The sequence below is a fragment of the Rhinoderma darwinii genome, chromosome 2 (genome assembly GCF_050947455.1).
Source record: "Rhinoderma darwinii isolate aRhiDar2 chromosome 2, aRhiDar2.hap1, whole genome shotgun sequence".
Lineage (NCBI taxonomy): Eukaryota > Metazoa > Chordata > Amphibia > Anura > Rhinodermatidae > Rhinoderma > Rhinoderma darwinii.
The window spans coordinates 249,141,217-249,165,538 of NC_134688.1; the positions used below are offsets into that span (position 1 = coordinate 249,141,217).

The 24,322-nt window shown below is 44.8% G+C and overlaps 1 protein-coding gene across 3 annotated transcripts in view; it reads right to left on the reverse strand.

Annotated features, from left to right (window-relative positions):
• Positions 1-18,261, reverse strand: part of PABPC4 (poly(A) binding protein cytoplasmic 4) — a 37,615-nt gene extending 19,354 nt beyond the window's left edge. For 2 of the 3 annotated variants that reach the window (XM_075853049.1, XM_075853050.1), the window contains exons 1-6: positions 17,541-18,261; positions 5,540-5,733; positions 5,333-5,448; positions 1,511-1,650; positions 1,166-1,260; positions 887-1,024 (exon numbers count right to left, since the gene is read on the reverse strand). In XM_075853049.1, coding sequence (XP_075709164.1) covers positions 887-1,024; positions 1,166-1,260; positions 1,511-1,650; positions 5,333-5,448; positions 5,540-5,733; positions 17,541-17,733 — 876 coding nt within the window. In that variant the 5' untranslated portion in view covers positions 17,734-18,261. Of the gene's footprint in view, positions 1-886; positions 1,025-1,165; positions 1,261-1,510; positions 1,651-5,332; positions 5,449-5,539; positions 5,734-17,540 lie in introns of those variants that run through there. The other variant, XM_075853052.1, reaches the window with a different exon arrangement.
• Positions 18,262-24,322: the final 6,061 nt, after the last annotated feature.

The following is a 24,322-nucleotide window of genomic DNA, read 5'->3' on the forward strand; positions in this document are numbered from 1 at the left end:
CTAAGCGTAAAAAATAAAATTTATTTTGGGTCGCCAAATTCCGAGAGCCATAACTTTTTTTATTCTTCCATCGATTAAGTGGTATGAGGGCTTATTTTTTGCGGGACTAGCTGTAGTTTTTAATACCATTTTGGGGTACATACAACAAGATTCTGGCATTTACAATTTTATTTTTTTACGGCGTTAACAGTGCGGGTTAAATAATGATATATTGTAGTAGTTCAGACTTTTACGGACGCGGCAATACCAATTATGTTTATTTATTTTTTATAGTATGCTCTAGGGGGAACATTTTTAATTTTTCTTTTTTACATATAATACAACTTTGACAAATTTTTACCTTTTTTATTAGTCCCCCTAGGGGACTTCAACCAGCGATCGTTAGATCGCTTGCACGATATACTACAATACTAATGTACTGCAGTATATCGTGATTTTGACAGGCTATTAAGACCTGCCGGAGGAAGGGCATAATAGGAGCACAAAGATGGCGGACCTGGGGGCCTTCATTAGGCCCCCAGGCAGCCATCACCCCCCCCCCCCCAGCAATGAGCTGTTAAGAGGGGGTCGCCCCACCTCTTCCTAATGATTTAAATGCTGCGGTCGGTATTGACCACAGCATTTAACAAGTTAAACGAGCGGGATCGCGCTCGAGCGTGATGCCGATCGTTACTGTGAAGTGTCGGCTGTAACATACAGCAGACACCGGCATCATATGGAGCGGGTTCCATACTTCTCCTACCCGACTTTGGCATATGGATACGTCAAATGTCGGGAAGGGGTTAAACTGGTGACAGAGCCTCTTTAAGGGAAGCATATAATAGTGACAGATTCACTTTAGGCATAACTTAATTGAAATTGCATTTACAATAAATGACATACATACCTGATAGCGGCTAATTCTTTCTTGCTTTAACTGTTCAAACCGCCTTTTCAGCTCTGCCTGACGCTCAACCTTTTTCTGTGCTCTGCCTACAAACATCACTTTTCCATTGACATCCCTTCCGTTCATGTCATCCACGGCCTATTAAAAATAACACTGTTAGAGAATATTATAATTTGATTTTCCCCACATTTGAACAGTAACGTTCTGCAGAGCTCCCGAGTACCTGGCTCTCCCCTGCAGACATTCTTTGTCTGCCTGGTCCTCCAGGGGAGCTCTTACCTGATTTGCATCTTCATGTTTTTCAAAGCTGACAAAGCCAAACCCTTTGGACTTGCCACTGGGGTCAGTCATCACCTTAACGCTCAGAGTCTTCCCTGCAGCCAAGAGACACCAGTTAACCACAGAGGTCACAGGGTCACAGCATGCAGGGGCACGGCAAACGCTTGACACCAGGCGCCCACATGCGGGAGCAGAGTCAGATCTCATTAGATTAACCACAGAATACGCGGGAAACCAGTAGCCCACATGCATGGGCAGAGCCAAGGAGCTCACGAAGTTATCCACAGCACACACTAAACCAGAAGCGAGTGTTCACTTGGTGGGATCAGGATTTTATGACGTTACCGTATTTGCTGAAGGTCTCCTTCAGTCGTTCATCATCCATATCTTCCCCAAAGTTCTTTATATAAACATTTGTGAATTCCTTGGCTTTAGCTCCAAGCTCTGCTTCCCTCTCCCTCCGGCATTTAAAACGACCAACAAACCTACATATCAAAGATAAGAAATATTTAGGTTGCATTAGGATTGCTTAAAATGGTTTATTTTAATGAGTTATTGGCTGCTGGAACCCCAAACGATTGGGTGATGTCACGAAGGGAAGCTGCAGACAGCTACATTTTCCCCTATAGAAGTGTAGTACAACTTGGATACATTACAATTATCATAGTTAATTTTTTGTCAGTTTTCCTCAAAGAATCCTCACCGTGTTCACTGCCTCAGTCTTCATGATAGCTATTGTTTGATGTCAATCCTACCACCCATTTATGCCTTTGGTGGATTCAGTACACTTCAGTCCCCCTCATCTTCAGCTCACATGCACTATTCACTTTCCTCAATCACCTTAACCATCTAGTGCCACTGTGCAACACAATTGTCACTTTCATAAATCACTGAACCATCTGATGTGTCCATTCTCCTGATATTTGCTGCAGGGGACATCTCTCCTCACCCTGGTCCTCCCTCTTCTACTGCCGAGTTCAACCTCTTAGAAACCCTGCATATCTTACTAACATTTGTTGTATGTCTTCGGTCTCTTAAAGGGAAGGTGTCATGATTTTTTTTTTATCATATTGCTTTTAGTATGATAAAAAAATTAAAATGTATTTATTCGTGTTCGTGTGCTCTACTTTTTTTTAATTTTTACTTCTATTTGGGGGAATCCATTTTTTTTCCATCTCTATGTGTCGATTAACGACACATACAGATATGGAATAGGGCACATACAACCCCATAGAGAATGCGAACGGGAGCCGTTCTATTCACTGCAGCGTATGCAGTCTGTGTGGGAACGGCGCATGCGCTGCTCCCACACAGCCCAAAACAAAGCTCGTTAGCTGAGCGAAATCCGGCGCCATTTTCCTGTGGACTGGAAGCCGTGGCCGGACAGTAAGATGACGACTTCCGGCCATATGTTCAAGGAAGCGAAGGAATAAGAGTGGAGGCGGCAGGAGCAGGTAATTTATGTTCGTGTATGTGATGTGTGTATTATGTTCGTGTATGGCTGGGTTCACACGACCTATTTTCAGACGTAAACGAGGCGTATTATGCCTCGTTTTACGTCTGAAAATAGGGCTACAATATGTCGGCAAACCTCTGCCCATTCATTTGAATGGGTTTGCCGACGTACTATTCAGACGACCTGTCATTTACGCGTCGTCGTTTGACAGCTGTCAAACGACGACGCGTAAAAATACAGCCTCGTCAAAAGAAGTGCAGGACACTTATATACATTATATGCAGGACACTTCTTTCAGACGTAATTTGAGCCGTTCTTCATTGAACTCAATGAAGCACAGCTCAAAATTTACGGCTGTCAGAGAAGCCTCGCAAAATGCGAGGAGGAGCATTTACGTCTGAAACGAGGCAGCTGTTTTCTCCTGAAAACAGTCTGTCATTTCAGCCGTAAAAGCCTCTCACCGTGTGCACATACCCTTATACTGTCTGATTACCACTGTATCTAATCCTAATACACTGTGCATTCGCTCAGAAAATGGCGGCACACAGTGTAGGAGGTTTGAAGATTCAACCCCCAACTTCTCCTGGCACTAGCCAGGATAAGGGAGGGGGGGTTGTGTGAGGACACTAGAGCGAGTGTAAATGAGGTTGCTTTACCACATTGACCATGCTGCAATTTTGGGAACTGCTCCCTCTAGTGACCAGCACATAGAAATGTTATAAATTAGAATCTAATTTATAATATTTCCTCACTTGTGAAAAAATTAAAGCAATGTGTAATCACTCAAATAATGATTGTTTAACGAAAAAAAAAAAAAAAAAATTCTAGCGACACATTCCCGTTAACTGTGCACTCTGGAACTCTCGGCCCATGTGCAGCAAATTTTATTTTTTTAATGATCTATTACTTTCTCAACCTCCTGGCTCTTACAAAAACATGGCTACACCTGTCTGACACTGCTTCCCCTGCTGCTCTATCTTATGGTGGTCTACACTTCTCTCATGCCCCTAGACCTGAGAACAGGCATGGTGGAGGAGTAGACATCCTTTCCAGGTCATTCCCCCAGTACCCTCACTCACATTCCCCTTCTTTGAGGTCCACACCCTCAGACACTTCCGAGCATTTTCTCTTAGAGTGGCAGTTGCCTACCACCCCCCGGGTTCACCGCTCTACCTGGCTAATTCTAGTAAACATGGAGAATTTACTTGATAGGGTCTTCTTCCGGCTCTGCTCAGTCTTTATTTATTAACTTTGCTCTCCCGCTCTCTTACCACAACCGTCTCACCTTTACTATCAAAAATTCTCTGCCTCCTAAAGGCATGCCTACCTATCACTCATACAGAAATAGACACGCCATCAAGATTGAGCAACTCAGACAGTCCCCTATCTCTTCCCACTCCCCATCTGGCTGCCAAACATTGCAATGAAACTCTCAAAAGGGCTCTGGATGAATCAGCCCTCTACACTTCTGAACCTTCTGACAGACTGCGACAACCTTGGCACTTGCCTCAATCTCTATTTCTTCTGTGGTGCTCCAGGTGTGCCAAACGTCAGAGGAAAAATGATCACATACGTCAGCAAATTTCATTCATTACAAATTCATGCTCAAAACTTTCAACTCTGCCCCTCGCTGTGCCAAACAAGCCTATTTCACCTCATCTCCACACTATCTAATACTATAATACAGTTAAAATTGACAACATCTGGCATGAAATTATCTCCCAGTCCCCTAGTAGCATCGATCCCCTTCAATCCAACATGCTCTTCCCTTTTAGCATTTGACCCAGAACAGAAGTCTCTAGGCTGCTGCTCCTCTTCTCGTCCTACTACCTGCATTAGTGATCCTATTCTCTCGCACTTTGACCAGTCTCTCTCCCCGGCTGCCACTAGTCACCTAACAAATATTTAACCTCTTTTTTTCTGGTATCTTTCCCTCTTTTAAACATGCCGTTATAACCACATTACTGGAAAAAAAAAACATTTCTTGACCTGTCTCTAATCTCCATTTCTAAACTTCTGGAACGCTTGGTCTACTCTCGCCTAATCCCCCATCTGCCAACTCTGTTCTCGACACCTTACAATCTGGTTTCTGCACTCTAGACAAACTGCCCTTAATAAAGTCTCAAATGATCTGACTGCTAAATCTAACAGCAACTACTCTCTAATGATTCTTCTAGATCTCTCTGCAGCGTTTGACACCGTAGACCACCATGTCCTACTCAATATGTTCCACTCAGTTGAGATTAAAGAGGCTCTGTCACCACATTATAAGTGCCCTATTTCCTACATAAGGAGATCGGCGCTATAATGTAGGTGACAGCAGTGCTTTTTATTTAGAAAAACAAACTATTTTTACCACGTTAGGAGCGATTTTAGCTTTTATATTCTAGAACCTGGATAACCCCAGGCATGCTATACTATTAGCAAATTGTGCTACAGAGGCTGGAATAGGTAAAGGGCTCGATACATCTTATACACATCCCATTCCAATTCTGTCATTGCACAGAGGCAGAAGCTGTGTAACAAGTGTTCAATAATAAGAATTCTATTGTGTAAATGCAGAAGCGCCTATTCTAACATAGGCACTTCCAGAGCAAATTATGCAGGATTGACAGTGTAAAATATATACTATATCCTTATTTTAGCTTCTAGTATTAATTTCCTATCAAATTCTCAGTACCATACAGTTATTCTTTCACACAAATCCTCACACTTTGCGGTCGTTGAGCAGCATGCCATTCATCTTCTCTATGGCTCTATCCGCAGCATCTTGTGTCTCAAAATGTACAAAAGCGTATCCCTTGGAGCCATTCTCATCACACACCACCTGTAGGAGACGCCCGGCAAAGAATTAGATTGGGCTGCAAAAAAACAAACAAAAAACAACTGGAAGTTCTACAAGAGGGTGCTAAACTTACCTTACAGGAAAGAATGTTGCCAAACGCAGAAAAAGTGTCATAAAGTGCTTTGTTGTCAATTGATTTGTCGAGATTCTTTATGAAAACATTGCCCACTCCAGATTTCCTAAGAGATGGGTCCCGCTGGGACCACATAATCCGAATAGGTTTCCCTTTGATCACATCAAAGTTCATGGTGTCCAGAGCACGCTCAGCTGCAAGCAGATTGAACAGAAACATGTATTAGGAGTTTCTAGATGCGGTTCAGGAGTGTCTGGATGGTAATCATACAATTATGTACTAAAATTTAAATTCTCCCTGAACAGCGGCGCTCCCGATTACCCGCTGTGCAGGGAACTGCAGCACGGCCCGGCCACCTCACATTTAAAGAGAACCTTTCACCTGCCCATAGGTGTGCAGCATGTAATAGTCAGGGCTTCACAAACGCTGTCTCACTTTGTTTTTTTCCTATCTTCCTCCGTTATTTACATAGCAGTGCCGTTATATTTGGCGCCCGATGTGTAAATAAGCTCCTGAACTGTCAATGGGGCGTTTCTATCTGACTGGCAAGGGGGCGTGAACTCTTCGTCCGTAGCCGATTGGACAGTGTCAGAGCGGCTTGCGCTGTGTTCCCTCCCGCGAGAACACAGAGCGCTCTCTACAGAACCACCAGTCTGTGGTGGAGAAACGACCCATTGACAGTTCAGGGGCTTATTTACATAACGGGCGCCAAATAGAACGGCACCGATATGTAAATAACGGAGGAAGATAGGAAAAAAATGTAAAGTGAGACAGCGTTTGCGAAGCCCTGCCCATTACATGCTGCACACCTATGGGCAGGTGAAAGGTTCTCTAAGTGAATGGGGAGTGCCGCTGTACATGAAAATACAGTTAAGGGGAAACCAGTGCTGAGGCCCCATCATTCACGATTGATAGGCCTTTATGAGATGGGAAAACCCCTTCAAATACAATGCAAGGTAAGAAAGTGTGTTTAGTCCAGTGAATACCATTTTTTTCCCTTCTATTAAAAAGTCACATTAGACCAGGCTGCTTGGCTAAACAGTGCACATCCAATTAAACCAATGGGAACTCCTAAATGTTGTATGCCATTCATGGGCACTGAACATCTGGCTGCTGCTGTAAGATACTATAGTGTAAAAAAACACCAGAAAACCCCCCACAAAACCACTGCATTAGAGAGCGCCAGTGAAGCTGTTCAGGCGGTAACTGGGACACATGGGGGTCAGGCATCAGGCATGGAGTTCTCTACATTCCAGTTGCTACTCCTGCTCAGGAGTTTATTTATAGTAAGGCAGATTTACATGCCGATTACAGCCACAAAACCGAGACTGACAAAACGACATGCATAAAGAGTATCTAGAGGGAGAATAAAAAAGGGAACTCTATCCAAAACATGAAAATTCAGTTAGGCCTCATGCACACGGCCGTGCCCATAATCACAGTTCGGTTCTACGGCACGGACACCTATCCGTAGCGATACGGAAAGGTGTCCGCGGCCAAAAGAACGGAATGGGTCCGTAATTGCTGACCGTATTACGGTCCACAGTTACGGAGATTTTTTACGGTCGTGTGAATGGAGCCTAAGATCGAAGTTAACCTTAAAGGCTCGCTGAGGTCACCGAGTTACGCTTTTGTGATTACGTGGTTAGAAATGACAATTGACAGCGGTAAAACGAGAAAGGTAGAACGGGGTTTAGGGGGCCCTGTTCTAGAGATAGGCGCAGGTCCCAGAGCTGGGACCCACAACTATCTGACATTTATGGCATATCCTATGTATATGCCATAAATGTCTGACGAACAAACCCCTTTAGTATCCCCTCCCACTGGGGTCAAGGATTCAGAGATATTGGGAGTTGCTTGGAGAACTCTCACTGTCCGTGACTGCCTGTAATACTGTGGCCACATGTGACTAACTTTCCCTAATGCATATAAGCGGTTTCTAGTCCGTATTCACACATCTATGGTGTAAGTTTACTTTATACACCAAATGTGTCTATAGCCTATAATGGGATTGATGCACGGCAAATGTGTCCTTTTTGTATATGTTCAGGGGTATTCTTTGGCATATCTTAATACTGTACTGAAATGCGTAACCAATTTGTTTTTAAAATGGGTGCAGTATGAAACTGCATGCAATTGGGGCTATGCCTTCAGCCTGGTGGGAATAGTATTCGATACGAAGCAGAAAAAAAAATTGTTTTTTTCATCTAATTTAGCCGACACGACAGAAGGTGGTAGGTCGCGTTAGACTTTTTGCCAATGTTATGTATATGGGGATGTCAGCGGAGTTTGGCCAATGTTTAATTTGCATAAAAATGTATTTTTTCTCATCTGTCATAATTGTCTGAAAAGGCCCCTTTGTATAACTGAATGGCCATATTTTTGGGAGGATTCTTCTAAAAAAGCTTGACGTTACGTGCCGGACACCATTCCTGGCTTTCTGAACTATTTCCAACCAATCAAAAGAATATCAATCTAGACTGGTAAATGTATTTGGTCTATTGATCCGATTCTGTCTGGGCTGCAAGAAAATGTATGACCATCATGGTTGTAGCTTGTAAATCAGGGGTCTCAAACTCGGCCGGGTAAGTGGGCCGCATATAGAAAAAATGGGAAGTTGACGGGCCGCATTACTTTCAAATTTGATACAATACAAAATTATTGTTAATCAATTAGTTATTTGAACTACTATAACACTATATTACTAGAATAATAACAATAATACTACATTACTATAATAATAGCGCTAGGTTTAAAATGTGAGCTATTTCTCCACGTGCTTATTTCAACAATCCAGCTTTCCAGTTTAAGTGTCGCTAAATGCAGTCCGGCGGCTCAGTTAGCACACGTCAAGATTGGGCAGCCCCTTTTTAGATAGTGCCGCAGTGCCCTCTGTGGATGCTGCCGCAGTGCCCTCTCTGGATAATGCAACACACCCCTAGATAAGGCCACAGTGCCCTCTGTAGATAAGGCCACAGTGCCCTCTGTAGATAAGGCCACAGTGCCCTCTGTAGATAAGGCCACAGTGCCCTCTGTAGATAAGGCCACAGTGCCCTCTGTAGATAAGGCCACAGTGCCCTCTGTAGATAAGGCCACAGTGCCCTCTGTAGATAAGGCCACAGTGCCCTCTGTAGATAAGGCCACAGTGCCCTCTGTAGATAAGGCCACAGTGCCCTCTGTAGATAAGGCCACAGTGCCCTCTGTAGATAATGCAACACACCCCTAGATAATGCCAGTGTCCTCTTCAGATACTGTCACACATCCACTTGTAGATGCTGCCGCAGTGCCCTCTGTTAGAGGCTGCCGCAGTGCCCTCTGTTAGAGGCTGCCCCAGTGCCCTCTGTTAGAGGCTGCCCCAGTGCCCTCTGTTAGAGGCTGCCCCAGTGCCCTCTGTTAGAGGCTGCCCCAGTGCCCTCTGTTAGAGGCTGCCCCAGTGCCCTCTGTTAGAGGCTGCCCCAGTGCCCTCTGTTAGAGGCTGCCCCAGTGCCCTCTGTTAGAGGCTGCCCCAGTGCCCTCTGTTAGAGGCTGCCCCAGTGCCCTCTGTTAGAGGCTGCCCCAGTGCCCTCTGTTAGAGGCTGCCCCAGTGCCCTCTGTTAGAGGCTGCCCCAGTGCCCTCTGTTAGAGGCTGCCCCAGTGCCCTCTGTTAGAGGCTGCCCCAGTGCCCTCTGTTAGAGGCTGCCCCAGTGCCCTCTGTTAGAGGCTGCCCCAGTGCCCTCTGTTAGAGGCTGCCCCAGTGCCCTCTGTTAGAGGCTGCCCCAGTGCCCTCTGTTAGAGGCTGCCCCAGTGCCCTCTGTTAGAGGCTGCCCCAGTGCCCTCTGTTAGAGGCTGCCCCAGTGCCCTCTGTTAGAGGCTGCCCCAGTGCCCTCTGTTAGAGGCTGCCCCAGTGCCCTCTGTTAGAGGCTGCCCCAGTGCCCTCTGTTAGAGGCTGCCCCAGTGCCCTCTGTTAGAGGCTGCCCCAGTGCCCTCTGTTAGAGGCTGCCCCAGTGCCCTCTGTTAGAGGCTGCCCCAGTGCCCTCTGTTAGAGGCTGCCCCAGTGCCCTCTGTTAGAGGCTGCCCCAGTGCCCTCTGTTAGAGGCTGCCCCAGTGCCCTCTGTTAGAGGCTGCCCCAGTGCCCTCTGTTAGAGGCTGCCCCAGTGCCCTCTGTTAGAGGCTGCCCCAGTGCCCTCTGTTAGAGGCTGCCCCAGTGCCCTCTGTTAGAGGCTGCCCCAGTGCCCTCTGTTAGAGGCTGCCCCAGTGCCCTCTGTTAGAGGCTGCCCCAGTGCCCTCTGTAGAGGCTGCCCCAGTGCCCTCTGTAGAGGCTGCCCCAGTGCCCTCTGTAGAGGCTGCCCCAGTGCCCTCTGTAGAGGCAGCCCCAGTGCCCTCTGTAGAGGCTGCCCCAGTGATGTCAGGGGCTTGCCCAGAGCTTGAGTCCCAGACAGAGCTGTGCTCCTGACATCACTGGGACTCCTGCTCTGGGGAAGCCCCTGACATCATTGTCGATGTATGGACAGCGATGTCAGAGGCTTCCCCAGAGTCCCGGAGCAGAGCCGATAATAGCGCTCTGCCCGGGACTCCGCTCTGGGGAAGACCCTGACACACTGTCCATATATGGGCAGCGATGTCAGGGAATTCCACAGAGTCCCGGAGCAGAGCAGAAACCAGCGCTCTGCTCGGGACTCCGGCTCTGGGGAAGCCCCAGACATCGCTGTTCATATGTGGACAGCGATGTCAGGGAATTCCACAGAGTCCAGGAGCAGAGCCGACACCAGCGCTCTGCTCCGCTCTGGGCAAGACCCTGACACACTGTCCATATATGGGCAGCGATGTCAGGGAATTCCACAGAGTCGCGGAGCAGAGCAGACACCAGCGCTCTGCTCGGGACTCCGGCTCTGGGGAAGCCCCAGACATCGCTGTTCATATGTGGACAGCGATGTCAGGGAATTCCACAGAGTCCAGGAGCAGAGCCGACACCAGCGCTCTGCTCGGGACTCCGGCTCAGGGGAAGCCCCAGACATCGCTGTTCATATGTGGACAGCGATGTCAGGGAATTCCAGAGTCTCGAGCTGATGCTAGCGGCTCTGTGTCCCGCGGGCCGCAGATGACAGCCCCAGGGGCCGCATGCGGCCCGCAGGCCGCGTGCTTGAGACCCCTATTGTAAATGATGATCTATAAACAGGGGTAGGTAACCTTGATGAGGCAGAACGCATATAATAATATAGAAGGTTCCCAAGATCTCATATGATATACAGTAAAAGTTTTTGCAACCAGAAACCGGTTTAGGCCATACATTGGGGAGAATTTTTAAGACTGGTTAGTCCAAGGCCCTGTTCAAACAGTTTTTTTGCAAGCAGAAAAATCGGGCCCAAATCCGACTGAATTTTGAGGCAGGTTTTGACCTGCCTGCACTCTTTGCGGTGTTTATCGGCATTGAGCGCCGCAGGCAAAAAAAACACAAAAAACTGCTTTCTCTGCCTCCCATTGATGTCAATGGGAGGTCAGACACAGAAACCTTAAGGGCATGATGCTCCACCTCCCATTTAAATCAATGGTAGGTGATTGCGGGCGGTTTTTGGCGCAGTTGCCATCATCAAAAACCGCTCCAAAAACCTGAACAGGGACTTAAAATGACCTCTGGAGTAAGATGCGCCTAATTTATTAAGAGGCGCACACCTATTAATAAGTTAGGTGAATCTCTGACCGTCAATGCGCAAGAAAATCAAATCTATATCAGATATTTGTGCCTGTTTTCTGGTGCAAACTAATACATTTATCAAGCCTCGCCCATATTTATTTTAAACTTTCTTCACACATTGCAACTTTTCTATGCCAGAAATCAGGCATAGAAGGCTTAAAAGGGATTTACAGCCTTCTTCCATTCAATTGAGTAGGAGATTGCGATAATACTCTAAACCGCCGCTACAAGTGTGTCGGCGATACACAGTACGAGCAAGTAATTATGGGAAACCAGAGCTCGCATTAGCGCCGCAACCTCTTCAAGACAGCTCAATGGCATGGGCGCCGAGAGTAGGACCCCCACCGATCAGGTATTGATGGCCTATCCGGATCTCTTCGCTCTGACACTGTCCAAATCAGCTACGGACATTGTCAGAGTGGCTTGCGCTGTGTTCGCTCCGGCGAGAAAATACACAGGCTGGTGGTTCTGCAGAGAGCGCTCTCTGTCTGTGTTCTCACAGGAGGGAACACAGCGCAAGCCGCCTTGACACTGTCCCTAGCTGATTGGACAGTGTCCGAGACATCACGCCCCCTTGCCATTTAGTTTCACAGAAATGCCCCATTGACCATTTAGGGGCTTATTTACATATCTGGCGCCAAATATAACGGGCACTGATATGTAAATAATGGAGAAATTAGAAAAATAATTTTACGGGAGACAGTGTTTGTGAAGCCCTGCCTATTACATGCGGCACTCAGCTGCACATGTATGTGCAGGTAAAAGGTTCTCTTTAACCCCTTCCAGTCGCAGCCATTTTTCAGATTTTCATTTTAGTCTTTTCCTCCCTACCTTCCAAAGCCATAACTTTTTTATTTTTCCGGGACGAGTTGTAATTTTTCGTAGCACCATTTATTGTACCATATAATGTACTAGGAAACAGGGGAAAAATTATTTGTGGGGAAGAAAATGAAAAAAAAAAAGCGATCTCTCCAGTGGTTTTTGCGCTTCGTTTTTACGGAATTCACTGTGCAATTAAAACAGCATGTTAACTTTATTCTGTGGGTCAATACGATTACACCAAATATACATAGTTTTTTTTATATTTTACAAGAAAAAAAAGTGTCAAAAATAAAATTTATTTTGTCACGCGAAATTCTAAGAGCCATAACTTTTTTATTTTTCCATCGATTAAGTGGTATGAGGGCTTATTTTTTGCGGGGTAAGCTGTAGTTTTTAATGATACAATTTTGGGGTACATGCAACGTTTTGATCACTTTTTGTGGGAGAGGAGGAGGTGACCAAAAAAATGGAGATTCTGGCTTTTACAATTATTTTTTACGGCGGTTACAGTGCAGGTTAAATAAGGATATATTGTAATAGTTCAGACTTTTACGGATGCGGCGCTACCAATTATGTTTATTGATTTATTTATTTTTACTATGCTCTAGGGGGAAAAATTGTTTTTTTTTTTAAACTTAATTTTTTATTTATTTTTTATAAATATAAAAAACAACTTTATCGGACTAATCTTTACTTTTTTTTTATTAGGCCCCCTAGGGGACTTCAACCAGCGATCGCACTATATTGTGATTCTGACAGGCTTGTATTAAGCCCTGCCGGAGGCAGCGCTTAATAGGAGCACAAAGATGGCGGACCTGGGGGCCTTCATTAGGCCCCCAGCAGCCATCGCCACCCCGCGATTGCATTGCGGAAGGCGCGATTAGCTGTTAGAAAGAGGGGGGCGACCCCTCTAACGATTTATATGTCCACCACATTGCCGCTCCATATCCAGCGATCCCGCTCCATATAACGAGCGATCCAGCTCGTTACTCTGTAGTATGGAGCGGGTTCACTCCGTGAGCCCATTCCATACTTCCCCTACCCGACTTTGGCGTATGGATACGTCAAATGTCGGGAAGGGGTTAAAACATATGCTGATGGTGGTGCTTAACCCCTTCCCTCTATAGCCACTTTAGACCTTCCTGACAGAGCCTCATTTTTCAAATCTGACATGATTCAGTTTATGTGGTAATAACGTCGGAATGTTTACCTATCCAAGCGATTCTGATTGTTTTCTCGTGACACATTGGACTTTGTTACTGGCAAAATTTGCTCGATATGTTCAGTATTTAATTGTGAAAAACACCAAATTTTATCGAAAAATAACAAGTTTGTAAATGTATCTGCTTATAAGACAGGCAGTTATACCACACAAAGTTGCTAATTAACATCACCCATATGTCTACTTTGGATTGGCATCATTTTTTGAACATCCTTTTATTTTTCTAGGACATCACAAGGCTTAGAACTTTAGCAGCAATTTCTCCCATTTTCAAGAAAATTTCAAAAGGCTATTTTTACACATATGGCTTTGTGAAGTGGCTTTGAGGGGCCTTACATATTAGAAACCCCCAACAAGTCACCCCATTTTAAAAACTGCACCCCTCAAAGTATTGAAACCAGCATTTAGAATGTTTCTTAACCCTTTAGACGTTTCACAGGATTTAAAGCAAAGTAGAGGTGAAATTTACAAATTGTGTTTTTTTTGCAGAAATTAATTTTTAATCCATTTTTTTTGTAACACAAAGTTTTACCAGAGAAATGCAACTCAATATTTATTGCCCAGATTCTGCAGTTTTTAGAAATATCCCACATGTGGCCCTAGTGTGATAATGGACTGAAACACCGGCCTCAGAAGCAAAGGAGCACCTAGTGGATTTTGTGGCCTTATTTTTATTAGAATATATTTTAGGCACCATGTCAGGTTTGAAGGGCTCTTGCGGTGCCAAAACAGTGGAAATGCCCCAAAAGTGACTCCATTTGGGAAACTACACACCTCAAGGAAATGATCTAGGGGTGTAGTGAGCATTTTGACCCCACAGATGTTTCATAGAATTTATTAGAATTGGGCAGTGAAAATAAATACAATCGCTTTTCTCAACAAACGAAAAAAAGAATCCAACATTTGTAAAGCAATTTCTCCCGAGTACGGCAATATGTACATATGTGGTCATAAACTGCTGTTTGGGCACACGGTAGGGCTCAGAAGGGAAGGAGCGCCATTTAGAGTGCAGATTTTGCTGGATTGGTTTCTGGGCACCTGTGGGACTAAACCGTCAAAACCACCCAGAAGTGACCCACATTTTGGAATCTACACCCCTCAATGCACTCACCTAGGGGTGTAGTGAGCATGTTAACCCTGCAGGTGTTTTGTAGAAATTAGTGTGCACTCCATGTTGCAGAGTAAAAATTTTATTTTTTCCATAGATATGCCAATATGTGGTGCCCAGCTTATGCCACCATAACATGACAGCTAATTATTATTCCCAGTTTTAGAAACACGCTATATGTGGCCCTAATCTTTTGCCTGGACATTCGACCAGGCTCAGGAGTAAAAGAGTAACATGTAAAATTGAGGCCTAATTTGGCGATTTACAAAGTATTGGTTCACAATTGCAGAGGCTCAGATGGGAAATAATAAAAAAAAAAGTGACCACATTTTGGAAACTGCACCCCTCAAGGCATTTATTAAGGGGTGTAGTGAGCATTTTCACCCCACAGGACTTTTTCATAAATGAACGCGCTGCGGATGGTGCAAATTAAAAATTTATATTTTTCCCTAGATATGCCATTTCAGTGGCAAATATGTTGTGCCAAGCTTATGCCACTGGAGACACACACCCCAAAAATTGTTAAAAGGGTTCTCCCAGGTATGGCGATGTGCTGTTTGGGCACATTGTAGGGTTCAGAGCGGAGGGAGCGCCATTTGGCTTTTGGAGAGTGGATTTTGCTTGGTAGTAGTTTTGTTTGAGTATTGCTGGTGTTTCCGTTTATAATGTGGGGGTACATGTAAGCCGGGCAGAGTACATCAGGGGCATAGTCAGGTGGTATAATAATGGGGTAAAAAAACAATAAAATGATCCATAGATGTGTGTTACGCTGTGAAGCAATCCTTTCTGCACAGGCCAGTGTCGCACTGATAAATGTCCTTTCTTATTCCCCTTTTGGTCCACACTCCGCACCTTTGCAGTTTGGGGAATTTTGCTGGAAAGTGTTGTCCTGGTATAATACGGGCACCCTCGCTTCCAGCAGATATGTTTTGGCCCTCCCCTTCCTGGTTCCCTTATTTTAGGACCCCGATAAATCGCCTCTTGAAACAGACTAAATGTTTCCCTCTGATCTGCATAACCGCATATTTTTATTTCCTGACTTATTGGAGCCTTAACTAATTTTATTTTTTCATAGACATAGCGGTATGAGGGCTGTTTTTTTGCGGGACGAGCTTTAGTTATTATTGATACCGTTTTGGGGTACATGCGACTTTTTGATCACCTTTTATTCTATTTTTTGGGAGGCCAGGTAACAAAAAAAACAACGCAATTCTGGCACAGTTTAAGGTTTTTTTTTTATACAGTGTTCACCTCGCGTTATAAATTACATGTTAACTTTATTCTGCGGGTCAGTCCGATTTCGGCGATACCGAATTTATAGGACTTTATGTTTTACAACGTTTTGCACAATAAAATTACTTTTGGAAAAAGAATGTATTTTTTCTGTCGCCAAGTTGTGAGAACCATAACTGTTTAACTTTTTTGTCGACGCAGCTGTATGAGGGCTTGTTTTTTGCGAGACGAGCTATAGTTTATATAGGTACCTTTTTTGGATACGTGCGACTTTTTGATCACTTTTTATTCCAATATTTGTAGGTCAAAGTGACCAAAAAACAGATATTCTGGTATAGGTTTTTACTGTTTTTTTTTTATACCTTAGGTCGTTACGGTTGCGACAATGCCAAATACGTATGGTTTATTATGTTTTTTTTCAATAATAAAAGGACTTGATAAGGGAACAGGGCGATTGTGTCTTATTTTATTACTTGAAACTTTTATTACGTTTTCAAACTTATTTTTTACACTTTATTTCAAGTCCCACTAGGGGACTTGAAGGTCCAACGGTCTGATGTTTTTTTTCTAAAACATTGCACTACCTACGTAGTGCAATGTATTAGATCTGTCAGTTATTCACTGACAGCAAGCCGATTAGGCTTTGCCTCCCGGCGGGGCCTAATCGGCTCTTGTAAGGGCAGAGCAGGAGGCCATTGTGTCACCTGTTGCCATAGCAGCAGTCGCCAGTCCTGATTGCCTGTCAGGGCTGGCGATCTGCTAGCAACCGCTAAGATGCAGCGATCGCTTTCGATTGCTGCATCAAAGGGGTTAATGGCAGGGATCGGAGCCGGTTTCTGCAGTTACAGGTGGATGTCAGCTGTAACATACAGCTGACTTCCTCCGCTGACGACGCCGGATCAGCTCCGGAGCCGGCGACATCTTGCCGTCGGCTACGGAAGGCGATCAGGCTCCGCCACCGGGCAGGTCCTGACCGGCTTCCGTGCTAGGCAGACCGAGAAGGCCAGTATTAGGCCTCCGGTTGCCTTTGCAGCCACCCCCCCCCCCGGCAATTTCATTGCTGGGGTTCCGATGAGCAGCAAACACCTTAAGTGCAGTGATCGCGTTTAAGCGCTGCACGTAAGGGGTTAATGGCGGGGATCGTAGCTTATTTCGGTCCCCGCCATTACAGCCGGATGTCAGCTGTTAGATACCGCTGAGATCCGGCGATGATGGCACCGGCTCAGCTTCTGAGACGGTGCCAAACATTTGGCGTATGGATACGGCAATTTGCGGGAAGTCATGGCTTTCCATACGGCAAACGTCGGGACGGGGTTAAACAGGGAAAACATAACACACCGTATTTACCTCTTAGGGCACATTCAGACGAGCATGAATCTTGTCTGCACACGGACCACAAGGACCCATTGATTCCAATGGGGCTATTCACACATGCGTGAGTTTTCACGCAGTGAGAGTCCATTGCTTGAAACTCGCTGCATGTCCTCTATTGGTGCGTTTTCACGCACTTAAGACTCGCAATGACGTCAATGGGCACATGAAAACCAAGGACAGCACACAGACACACATCCGTGTGCTGTCTAGGTTTCACAGATCAATTACATTAAAGAAAAAATAATAAAAAAGCGCTTGCAAGTGAAAAACATGCCACACGCAAAGCAGACTGATGCAATAATACACAGGGACAGATTTACGAGCGTTTTACGCACGTAAATCTGTCATGCTTGTTAATGTAGCCTTATTCATAGAACTGCCTCTAAAACATTGCACAATCCCATATAAATATATAACATGAACCTAAATTAAGATCGTCAGAAATGTTATTAAAATCAGATTATGCAGCAGATCCTATAAAAGCAGCAAGGATTTGTTGTAATGTAGACAGCATTATAAAGCCATGACCAGTATCTACAGCTCACCACATGGCTACATGACAATTACTCACCATCTGCAGGCTGCTGGAAGTTGACATAAGCATAACCAAGGGATCTTCGTGTGATCATGTCCCTGCAGACGCGTATAGACAGCACAGGCCCTGCTGGGCTAAACTTCTCATAGAGCATGGCTTCTGTGACATCTGGATGGAGGTCACCCACGTAAAGCGAGGCCATAGGATAACTGCTGGTGGCGGTGTGCATCACCCACCCGGAGCTTATACCGAACTAGAAGGCAGAACCGGGGATCTCCACAGGAGAAGTAACGGGGTATTAAGGCGCTTGTACAAAGATGCTGGATAACCGGCAGCAACAGGCAAGGGTCGGACTGAAAGAGCGTGGATCACGGTCAGGATGATGTAAACCTAGGGCGTACTACGGCAAGATCCCTTCTCCACCGGGAGTGTTCCCTTCTCCACCGGGGGCAGTTCCCCTGGGGTTAACGGTAAAGCGTTGTTTATAAACAGGGGCAGCGCCTTGCGGAGCGAGTTGTGTGGTGAACACTTTATCATGGACAGCAACGAGATGTATGATGGTGATACTAGGGCGGGGAGGTGACCGGCTGATGTTCCATGGAGGGACCGGGGGGTTACTGTCTTACGAAATGACCCGTGTACCGAGCAGTGTGTGTCGTGTAGATACCCCTCCTATTTATAAGTCTATAGCGCTTTGCGCCCCGGTCGCACTCGGGAAAGCACCTGGTAGCCGGCACCCTGCTCGGCAGCGAGTACAAGAGAGACCGACTATAGCGTGAAGCACGGCTTTTATATCCGGGTCGCAGGTATGCCGGCCTAGCCTTGTAATCACAGCGCCCTCTGGTGTGCGCCAACTGTATAGCAAATTACAATAAGCGGCGCCATATTGCTTGTGGCGTACTGTTCAAGATGTAAGGTCAACTGATGTGGATCTGAATGCACCTTGTAAGGTTGCAAAGAATAGCTTGCATATCCAGTTCTGCGTGTCACTTTTTTGGGCACATTTTTGATGTACATAATGGTATATACTGTACAGTGCGTATTCTGTGAAGCATTTGCGCTGAAAAAGAATGATGGTGTACTTACTGGAGTCATCTTTTGTAATGGTTTAACCACTACATTTGTAAGCGCGGTAGAAACACTGCTATTTTTCTAAAACTGTGACACAACATCGCTTAAGGCGGGTGTACCCAGACCAGGGAAGCGTCACGGAAGTGCCAGGGGAGGCGACTATAGTGTTTTTTTAATTTGAAAAATATCGGGTTACAGATTTTGATGCAGATTGGGAATATCTGCAACAAATCTGTGGACATTTTACAGCAGAAACAGATTTGCAGATTTAAAAATCTATTCCGCATGTCAATTTCTGCATCACGTGGATGTGATTTAAACAGGTTGTTTATCCTCAGGATAAACCATCAATATCTGATCGGTCCGACTCCCAGCACCCCCGCTGATCAGCTGTTTTGAAGGGGCCGCAGCGATCAGATATTGATGGCCTATTCTGAGGATAGGCCATCGATTTCTTATCGATTGGGCAACTCCTTTAACCCCTTAAGGACTGAGCCTGTTTTGGCCTTAAAGAGGCTCTGTCACCAGATTTTGCAACCCCTATCTGCTATTGCAGCAGATCGGCGCTGCAATGTAGATTACAGTAACGTTTTTATTTTTAAAAAACGAGCATTTTTGGCCAAGTTATGACCATTTTTGTATTTATGCAAATGAGGCTTGCAAAAGTCCAAGTGGGCGTGTTGAAAAGCAAAAGTCCAACTGGGCGGGTATTATGTGTGTTACATCGGGGCGTTTTTACTTCTTTTACTAGCTGGGCGTTCTGACGAGAAGTATCATCCACTTCTCTTCAGAACGCCCAGCTTCTGCCAGATCACGCTGTGACGTCACTCACAGGTCCTGCATCGTGTCAGACGAGCGAGGACACATCGGCACCAGAGGCTACAGTTGATTCTGCAGCAGCATCAGCGTTTGCAGGTAAGTAGCTACATCGACTTACCTGCTAACGCCGATGCTGCTGCAGGATCAACTGAAGCCTCTGGTGCCGATGTGTCCTCGCTCGTCTGACACGATGCAGGACCTGTGAGTGACGTCACAGCGTGATCTGGCAGAAGCTGGGCGTTCTGAAGAGAAGTTGATGATACTTCTCGTCAGAACGCCCAGCTAGTAAAAGACGTAAAAACGCCCCGATGTACGCACATAATACACGCCCACTTGGACTTTTACTTTTAAACACACCCACTTGGACTTTTGCAAGCCTCATTTGCATAACTACAAAAATGGTCATAACTTGGCCAAAAATGCTCGTTTTTAAAAAATAAAAACTTTACTGTAATCTACATTGCAGCGCCTATCTGCTGCAATAGCAGATAGGGGCTGCAAAATCTGGTGACAGAGCCTCTTTAAGGACGCAGCCTATTTTTTCAAATCTGACATGTGTCACTTTATGTGGTAATAACTCCGGAATGCTTTTACCTATTCAAGCGATTCTGAGATTGTTTTCTCGTGACACATTGGACTTTATGTTACTGGCAAAATTTGCTCGATACATTAAGTATTTAATTGTGAAAAACACCAAAATTTAGCGAAAAATTGCAAAAATTAGCATTTTTCTAAATTTATATGTATCTGCTTGTAAGACAGATAGTAATACCACACAAAATTGTTGCTAATTAACATCACCCATATGTCTACTTTAGATTGGCATCGTTTTTTGAACATTCTTTTATTTTTCTATGACATCACAAGGCTTAGAACTTTAGCAGCAATTTCTCACATTTTCAAGAAAATGTCAAAAGGCTATTTTTACAGGGGCCAGTTCAGTTGTGAAGTGGATTTTAGGGCCTTATATATTAGAAACCCTCGATAAGTCACCCCATTTTAAAAACTTCACCCTCAAAGTATTCAAAACAGCATTTAGAAAGTTTCTTAACCCTTTAGATGTTTCACAGGAATTAAGGCAAAGTAGATGTGAAAAGTTCAAATTTCTTTTTTTTTTTGCAGAAATTCATTTTTCATCTATTTTTTTTGTAACACAGAAAGTTTTACCAGAGAAACGCAACTCAATATCTATTGCCCAGATTCTGCAGGTTTTAGAAATACCCCACATGTGGTCCTAGTGCACTTATTGACTGAAGCACAGGCCTCAGAAACAAAGGAGCACCTAGAGGATTTTGGGGCCTCCTTTTTATTAGAAAATATTTTAGGCACCATGTCGGGTCTGAAAGGCTCTTGCGGCGCCAAAACAGTGTAAATCCCCAAAAAGTGACCCCATTTTGGAAACTATACCCCTGGAGGAAATTATCTAGGGGTATAGTTAGCATTTTGACCCCGCAGGTTTATTGCAGAAATTATTGGAAGTAGGCCGTGAAAATCTACATTCTTTCAAAGAAAATGTAGGTTTAGCTAATTTTTTCTAATTTCCACAAGGACTAAAAGGAGAAAATGCACCACTACTTTTGTAAAGCAATTTCTCCCGAGTAAAACAATACCCCGCATGTGGTCATAAACGGCTGTTTGGACACACGGCGGAGCTTAGAAGGGAAAGAGCGCCATTTGTCTTTTGGAGCTCAAATTTAGCAGGAATGGTTTGCGGAGACCACGTCGCATTTGCAAAGCCCCTAAGGGACCAAAACAGTGAAAACACCAAAAAAGTTACTCCATTTAGGAAACGACACCCCTTGAAGAATCCATCTAGGGGTGTAGTGAGCATTTTGAACCCACAGGGGTTTCATAGATTTTATTAGAATTGGGCAGTGAAGATAAAAAAAATCATTTTTTTCCAATAAGACGTAGCTTTAGCTCAAAATATTTCATTTTCTCAACAAATAAAGGAATAAAAGAACCCCAACATTTGTAAAGCAACTTCTCTGGAGTACGGGAATACCCAATTTGTGGTCATAAACGGCTGTTTGGGCATACAGTGAGGATCAGAAGAGAAGGAATGCCATTTGGCTTTTGGAGCACAGATTTTGCTGGATTGGTTTCTTGACACCATGTCACTTTTGCAAAGCTCCTAAGGTGCCAGTACAGTGGAAACTCCCCAAAAGTGACTCGATTCACGAAACTACACCCCTTGAGGAATTCATCTAGGGGTGTAGTGAGCATTTTGACCCCACAGGTGTTTCATAGATTTTATTAGAATTGGGCAGTGAAAATAAAAAAAATCCTTTTTCTTCAATAAGACGTAGTTTTAGCTGAAAATGTTTCATATTCTCAACAAATAAATGAAAAAAATCACCCCAACACTTGTAAAGCAACTTCTCCTGTGTACGGCAATACCACATATGTGGTCATAAACTGCTGTTTGGGCACAGAGTAGGGCTCAGAAGGGAAGGAGCGCCATTTGGCTTTTGGAGTACAGATTTTGCTGGATTGGTTTCTGGGCGCTATGTCGCATTGGCAAAGTCCCTGTGGGACCAAAACAGTGGAAACCCCCCAGAAGTGACCCCATTTTGGAAACTACACCCCTCAAGGTATTCACCTAGGGGTGTAGTGAGCATATTAACCCCACAGGTGATTGGCAGAAATTGGTGTGCACTCGATGTTGCAGAGTGAAAATGGTTTTTCAATAGATATGCCAATATGTGGCGCCCAGCTTGTGCCACTGGAGACACACACCCCAAAAATTGTTAAAAGGGTTCTCCCGGGTATGGCGATGCCATATATGTGGAAGTAAACTGCTGTTTGGGCACACTATAGGGTTCAGAAGGGAGGTAGCGCCATTTGGCTTTTGGAGCATGGATTTTGCTTGTAGTAGTTTTGTTTTGAGTCTTACTGGTGTTTCCGTTTATAATGTGGGGGTACATGTAAGCCGGGCGGAGTATATAAGGGGCATAGTCAGGTGGTATAGTGGGGTAAAAAAAAATAATTAAATAATCCATAGATGTGTGTTATGCTGGGGAGCAATCCTTTCTGCACAGGCCGGTGTCGCACTAATAAATGGTCTTTACTTATATTCCCCTTTTGGTCCGCACTCGGCACCTTTGAAGTTTGGAGAATTTTGCTGGGAAAGTGTTGTCCTGGTATAATACGGACGCCCTCACTTCCAGCACATATGTTTGGGCCCTCCCCTTCCTGGTTCCCTAATTTTAGGGGCCTTGATAATTCGCCACTTGAAACAGAAGAAACGTTCCCCTCGGGCCGGCACAACTGCATATTTTTATTTCCTGGCTTATTGGTGCCTTGACTAATTTTTTTTTTTCATAGACGTAGTGGTATGACGGCTGGTTTGTTGTGGGACGAGCTGTAGTTTTTATTGGTATCATTTTGGGGTACATGCAAAAAACAGCAATTCTCGCATATTTTTTTATTTTTTTTTTATACAGCGTTCACCACGCATTATAAATTACATGTTAGCTTTAGGCCTCATTTACACGAGCGTGTGCGTTTTGCGCGCGCAAAAAACGCTGCGTTTTGCGCGCGCAAAAGGCACTTGGCAGCTCCGTGTGTCATCCGTGTATGATGCGCGGCTGCGTGATTTTCGCGCAGCCGCCATCATAGAGATGAGGCTAGTCGACGCCCGTCACTGTCCAAGGTGCTGAAAGAGCTAACTGATCGGCAGTAACTCTTTCAGCACCCTCGACAGTGAATGCCGAACACAATATACACCAACCTGTGAATAAAAAAAGACTTTCATACTTACCAAGAACTTCCTGCTTCCCCCAGTCCGGGCTCCCGGCCGTTGCCTTGGTGACGCGTCCCACTCTTGTCATCCGGCCCCACCTCCCAGGATGACGCCGCAGTCCATGAGACCGCTGCAGCCTGTGATTGGCTGCAGCCTGTGCTTGGCCTGTGATTGGCTGCAGCTGTCACTTGGACTTAACTGTCATCCCGGGAGGTCGGACCGGAGTTATCGGTAAGTCAGAACTTTTTTTTTTTTTTACAGGTTCATGGATTTTCGGAGCGGAAGTCACTGTCCATGGTGCTGAACCAGTTTAACGCTTTCAGCACCGTGGACAGTGACTGTCTCCTGACGTCGCGTACCCGAACATTTTTTACCGGTTTCGGTCAAAACGAGTTTGGCCGAACTCGGTGAAGTTCGGTGCGCTCATCTCGAATTTGACACTCCGTTTGGATGTTTGTAACCAGAAAAGCACGTGGTGCTTTTCTGTTTACATTCAGGAGTTTGACAGCTCTTGCGTGATTTTCGCGCATGCAACGCAGGACCGTCAGTGTGGCATGCGTTGTTTTCACGCACCCATTGAAGTCAATGGGTGCGTGTTGCGTGAAAAACGCAAGAATATAGAACATGTCGTGAGTTTTACGCAACGCACTCACGCAGCGCAAAATTCACGCATCGTCTAAACAGCCCCATAGACTATTATAGGTGCGTACGACACGCGTGAAAAGCACGCGCGTCGCACGCGCGTATAATACGCTCGTGTAAATGAGGCCTTATTCTGCAGGTCAGTCCGATTCCGGTAATACCTAATTTATAGCACTTTTTATGTTTTACAACTTTTTGCACAATAAAATAACTTTTGTAAAGAGAATGGATTTTTTCTGTCGCCAAGTTGTGAGAACCATAACGGTTTTAAATTTTTCGTCGACAGAGCTGTATGAGGGCTTGTTTTTAGTGACACGAGTTATAGTTTTTATAGGTACCATTTTTAGGTACATGCGACTTTTTGATCACTTTTTATTTCAATTTTTGGAAGACAAAGTGACCAAAAAATAGCAATTATGTCAGTATTTTTTAGTTTTTTTTTTTACGGCGTTCACTGTGCGGAATAAATAACATAATATTTTTATAGTTCAGGTCGTTACGGTCGCAGCGATACCAAATATGTATGGCTTTATTATTTTTT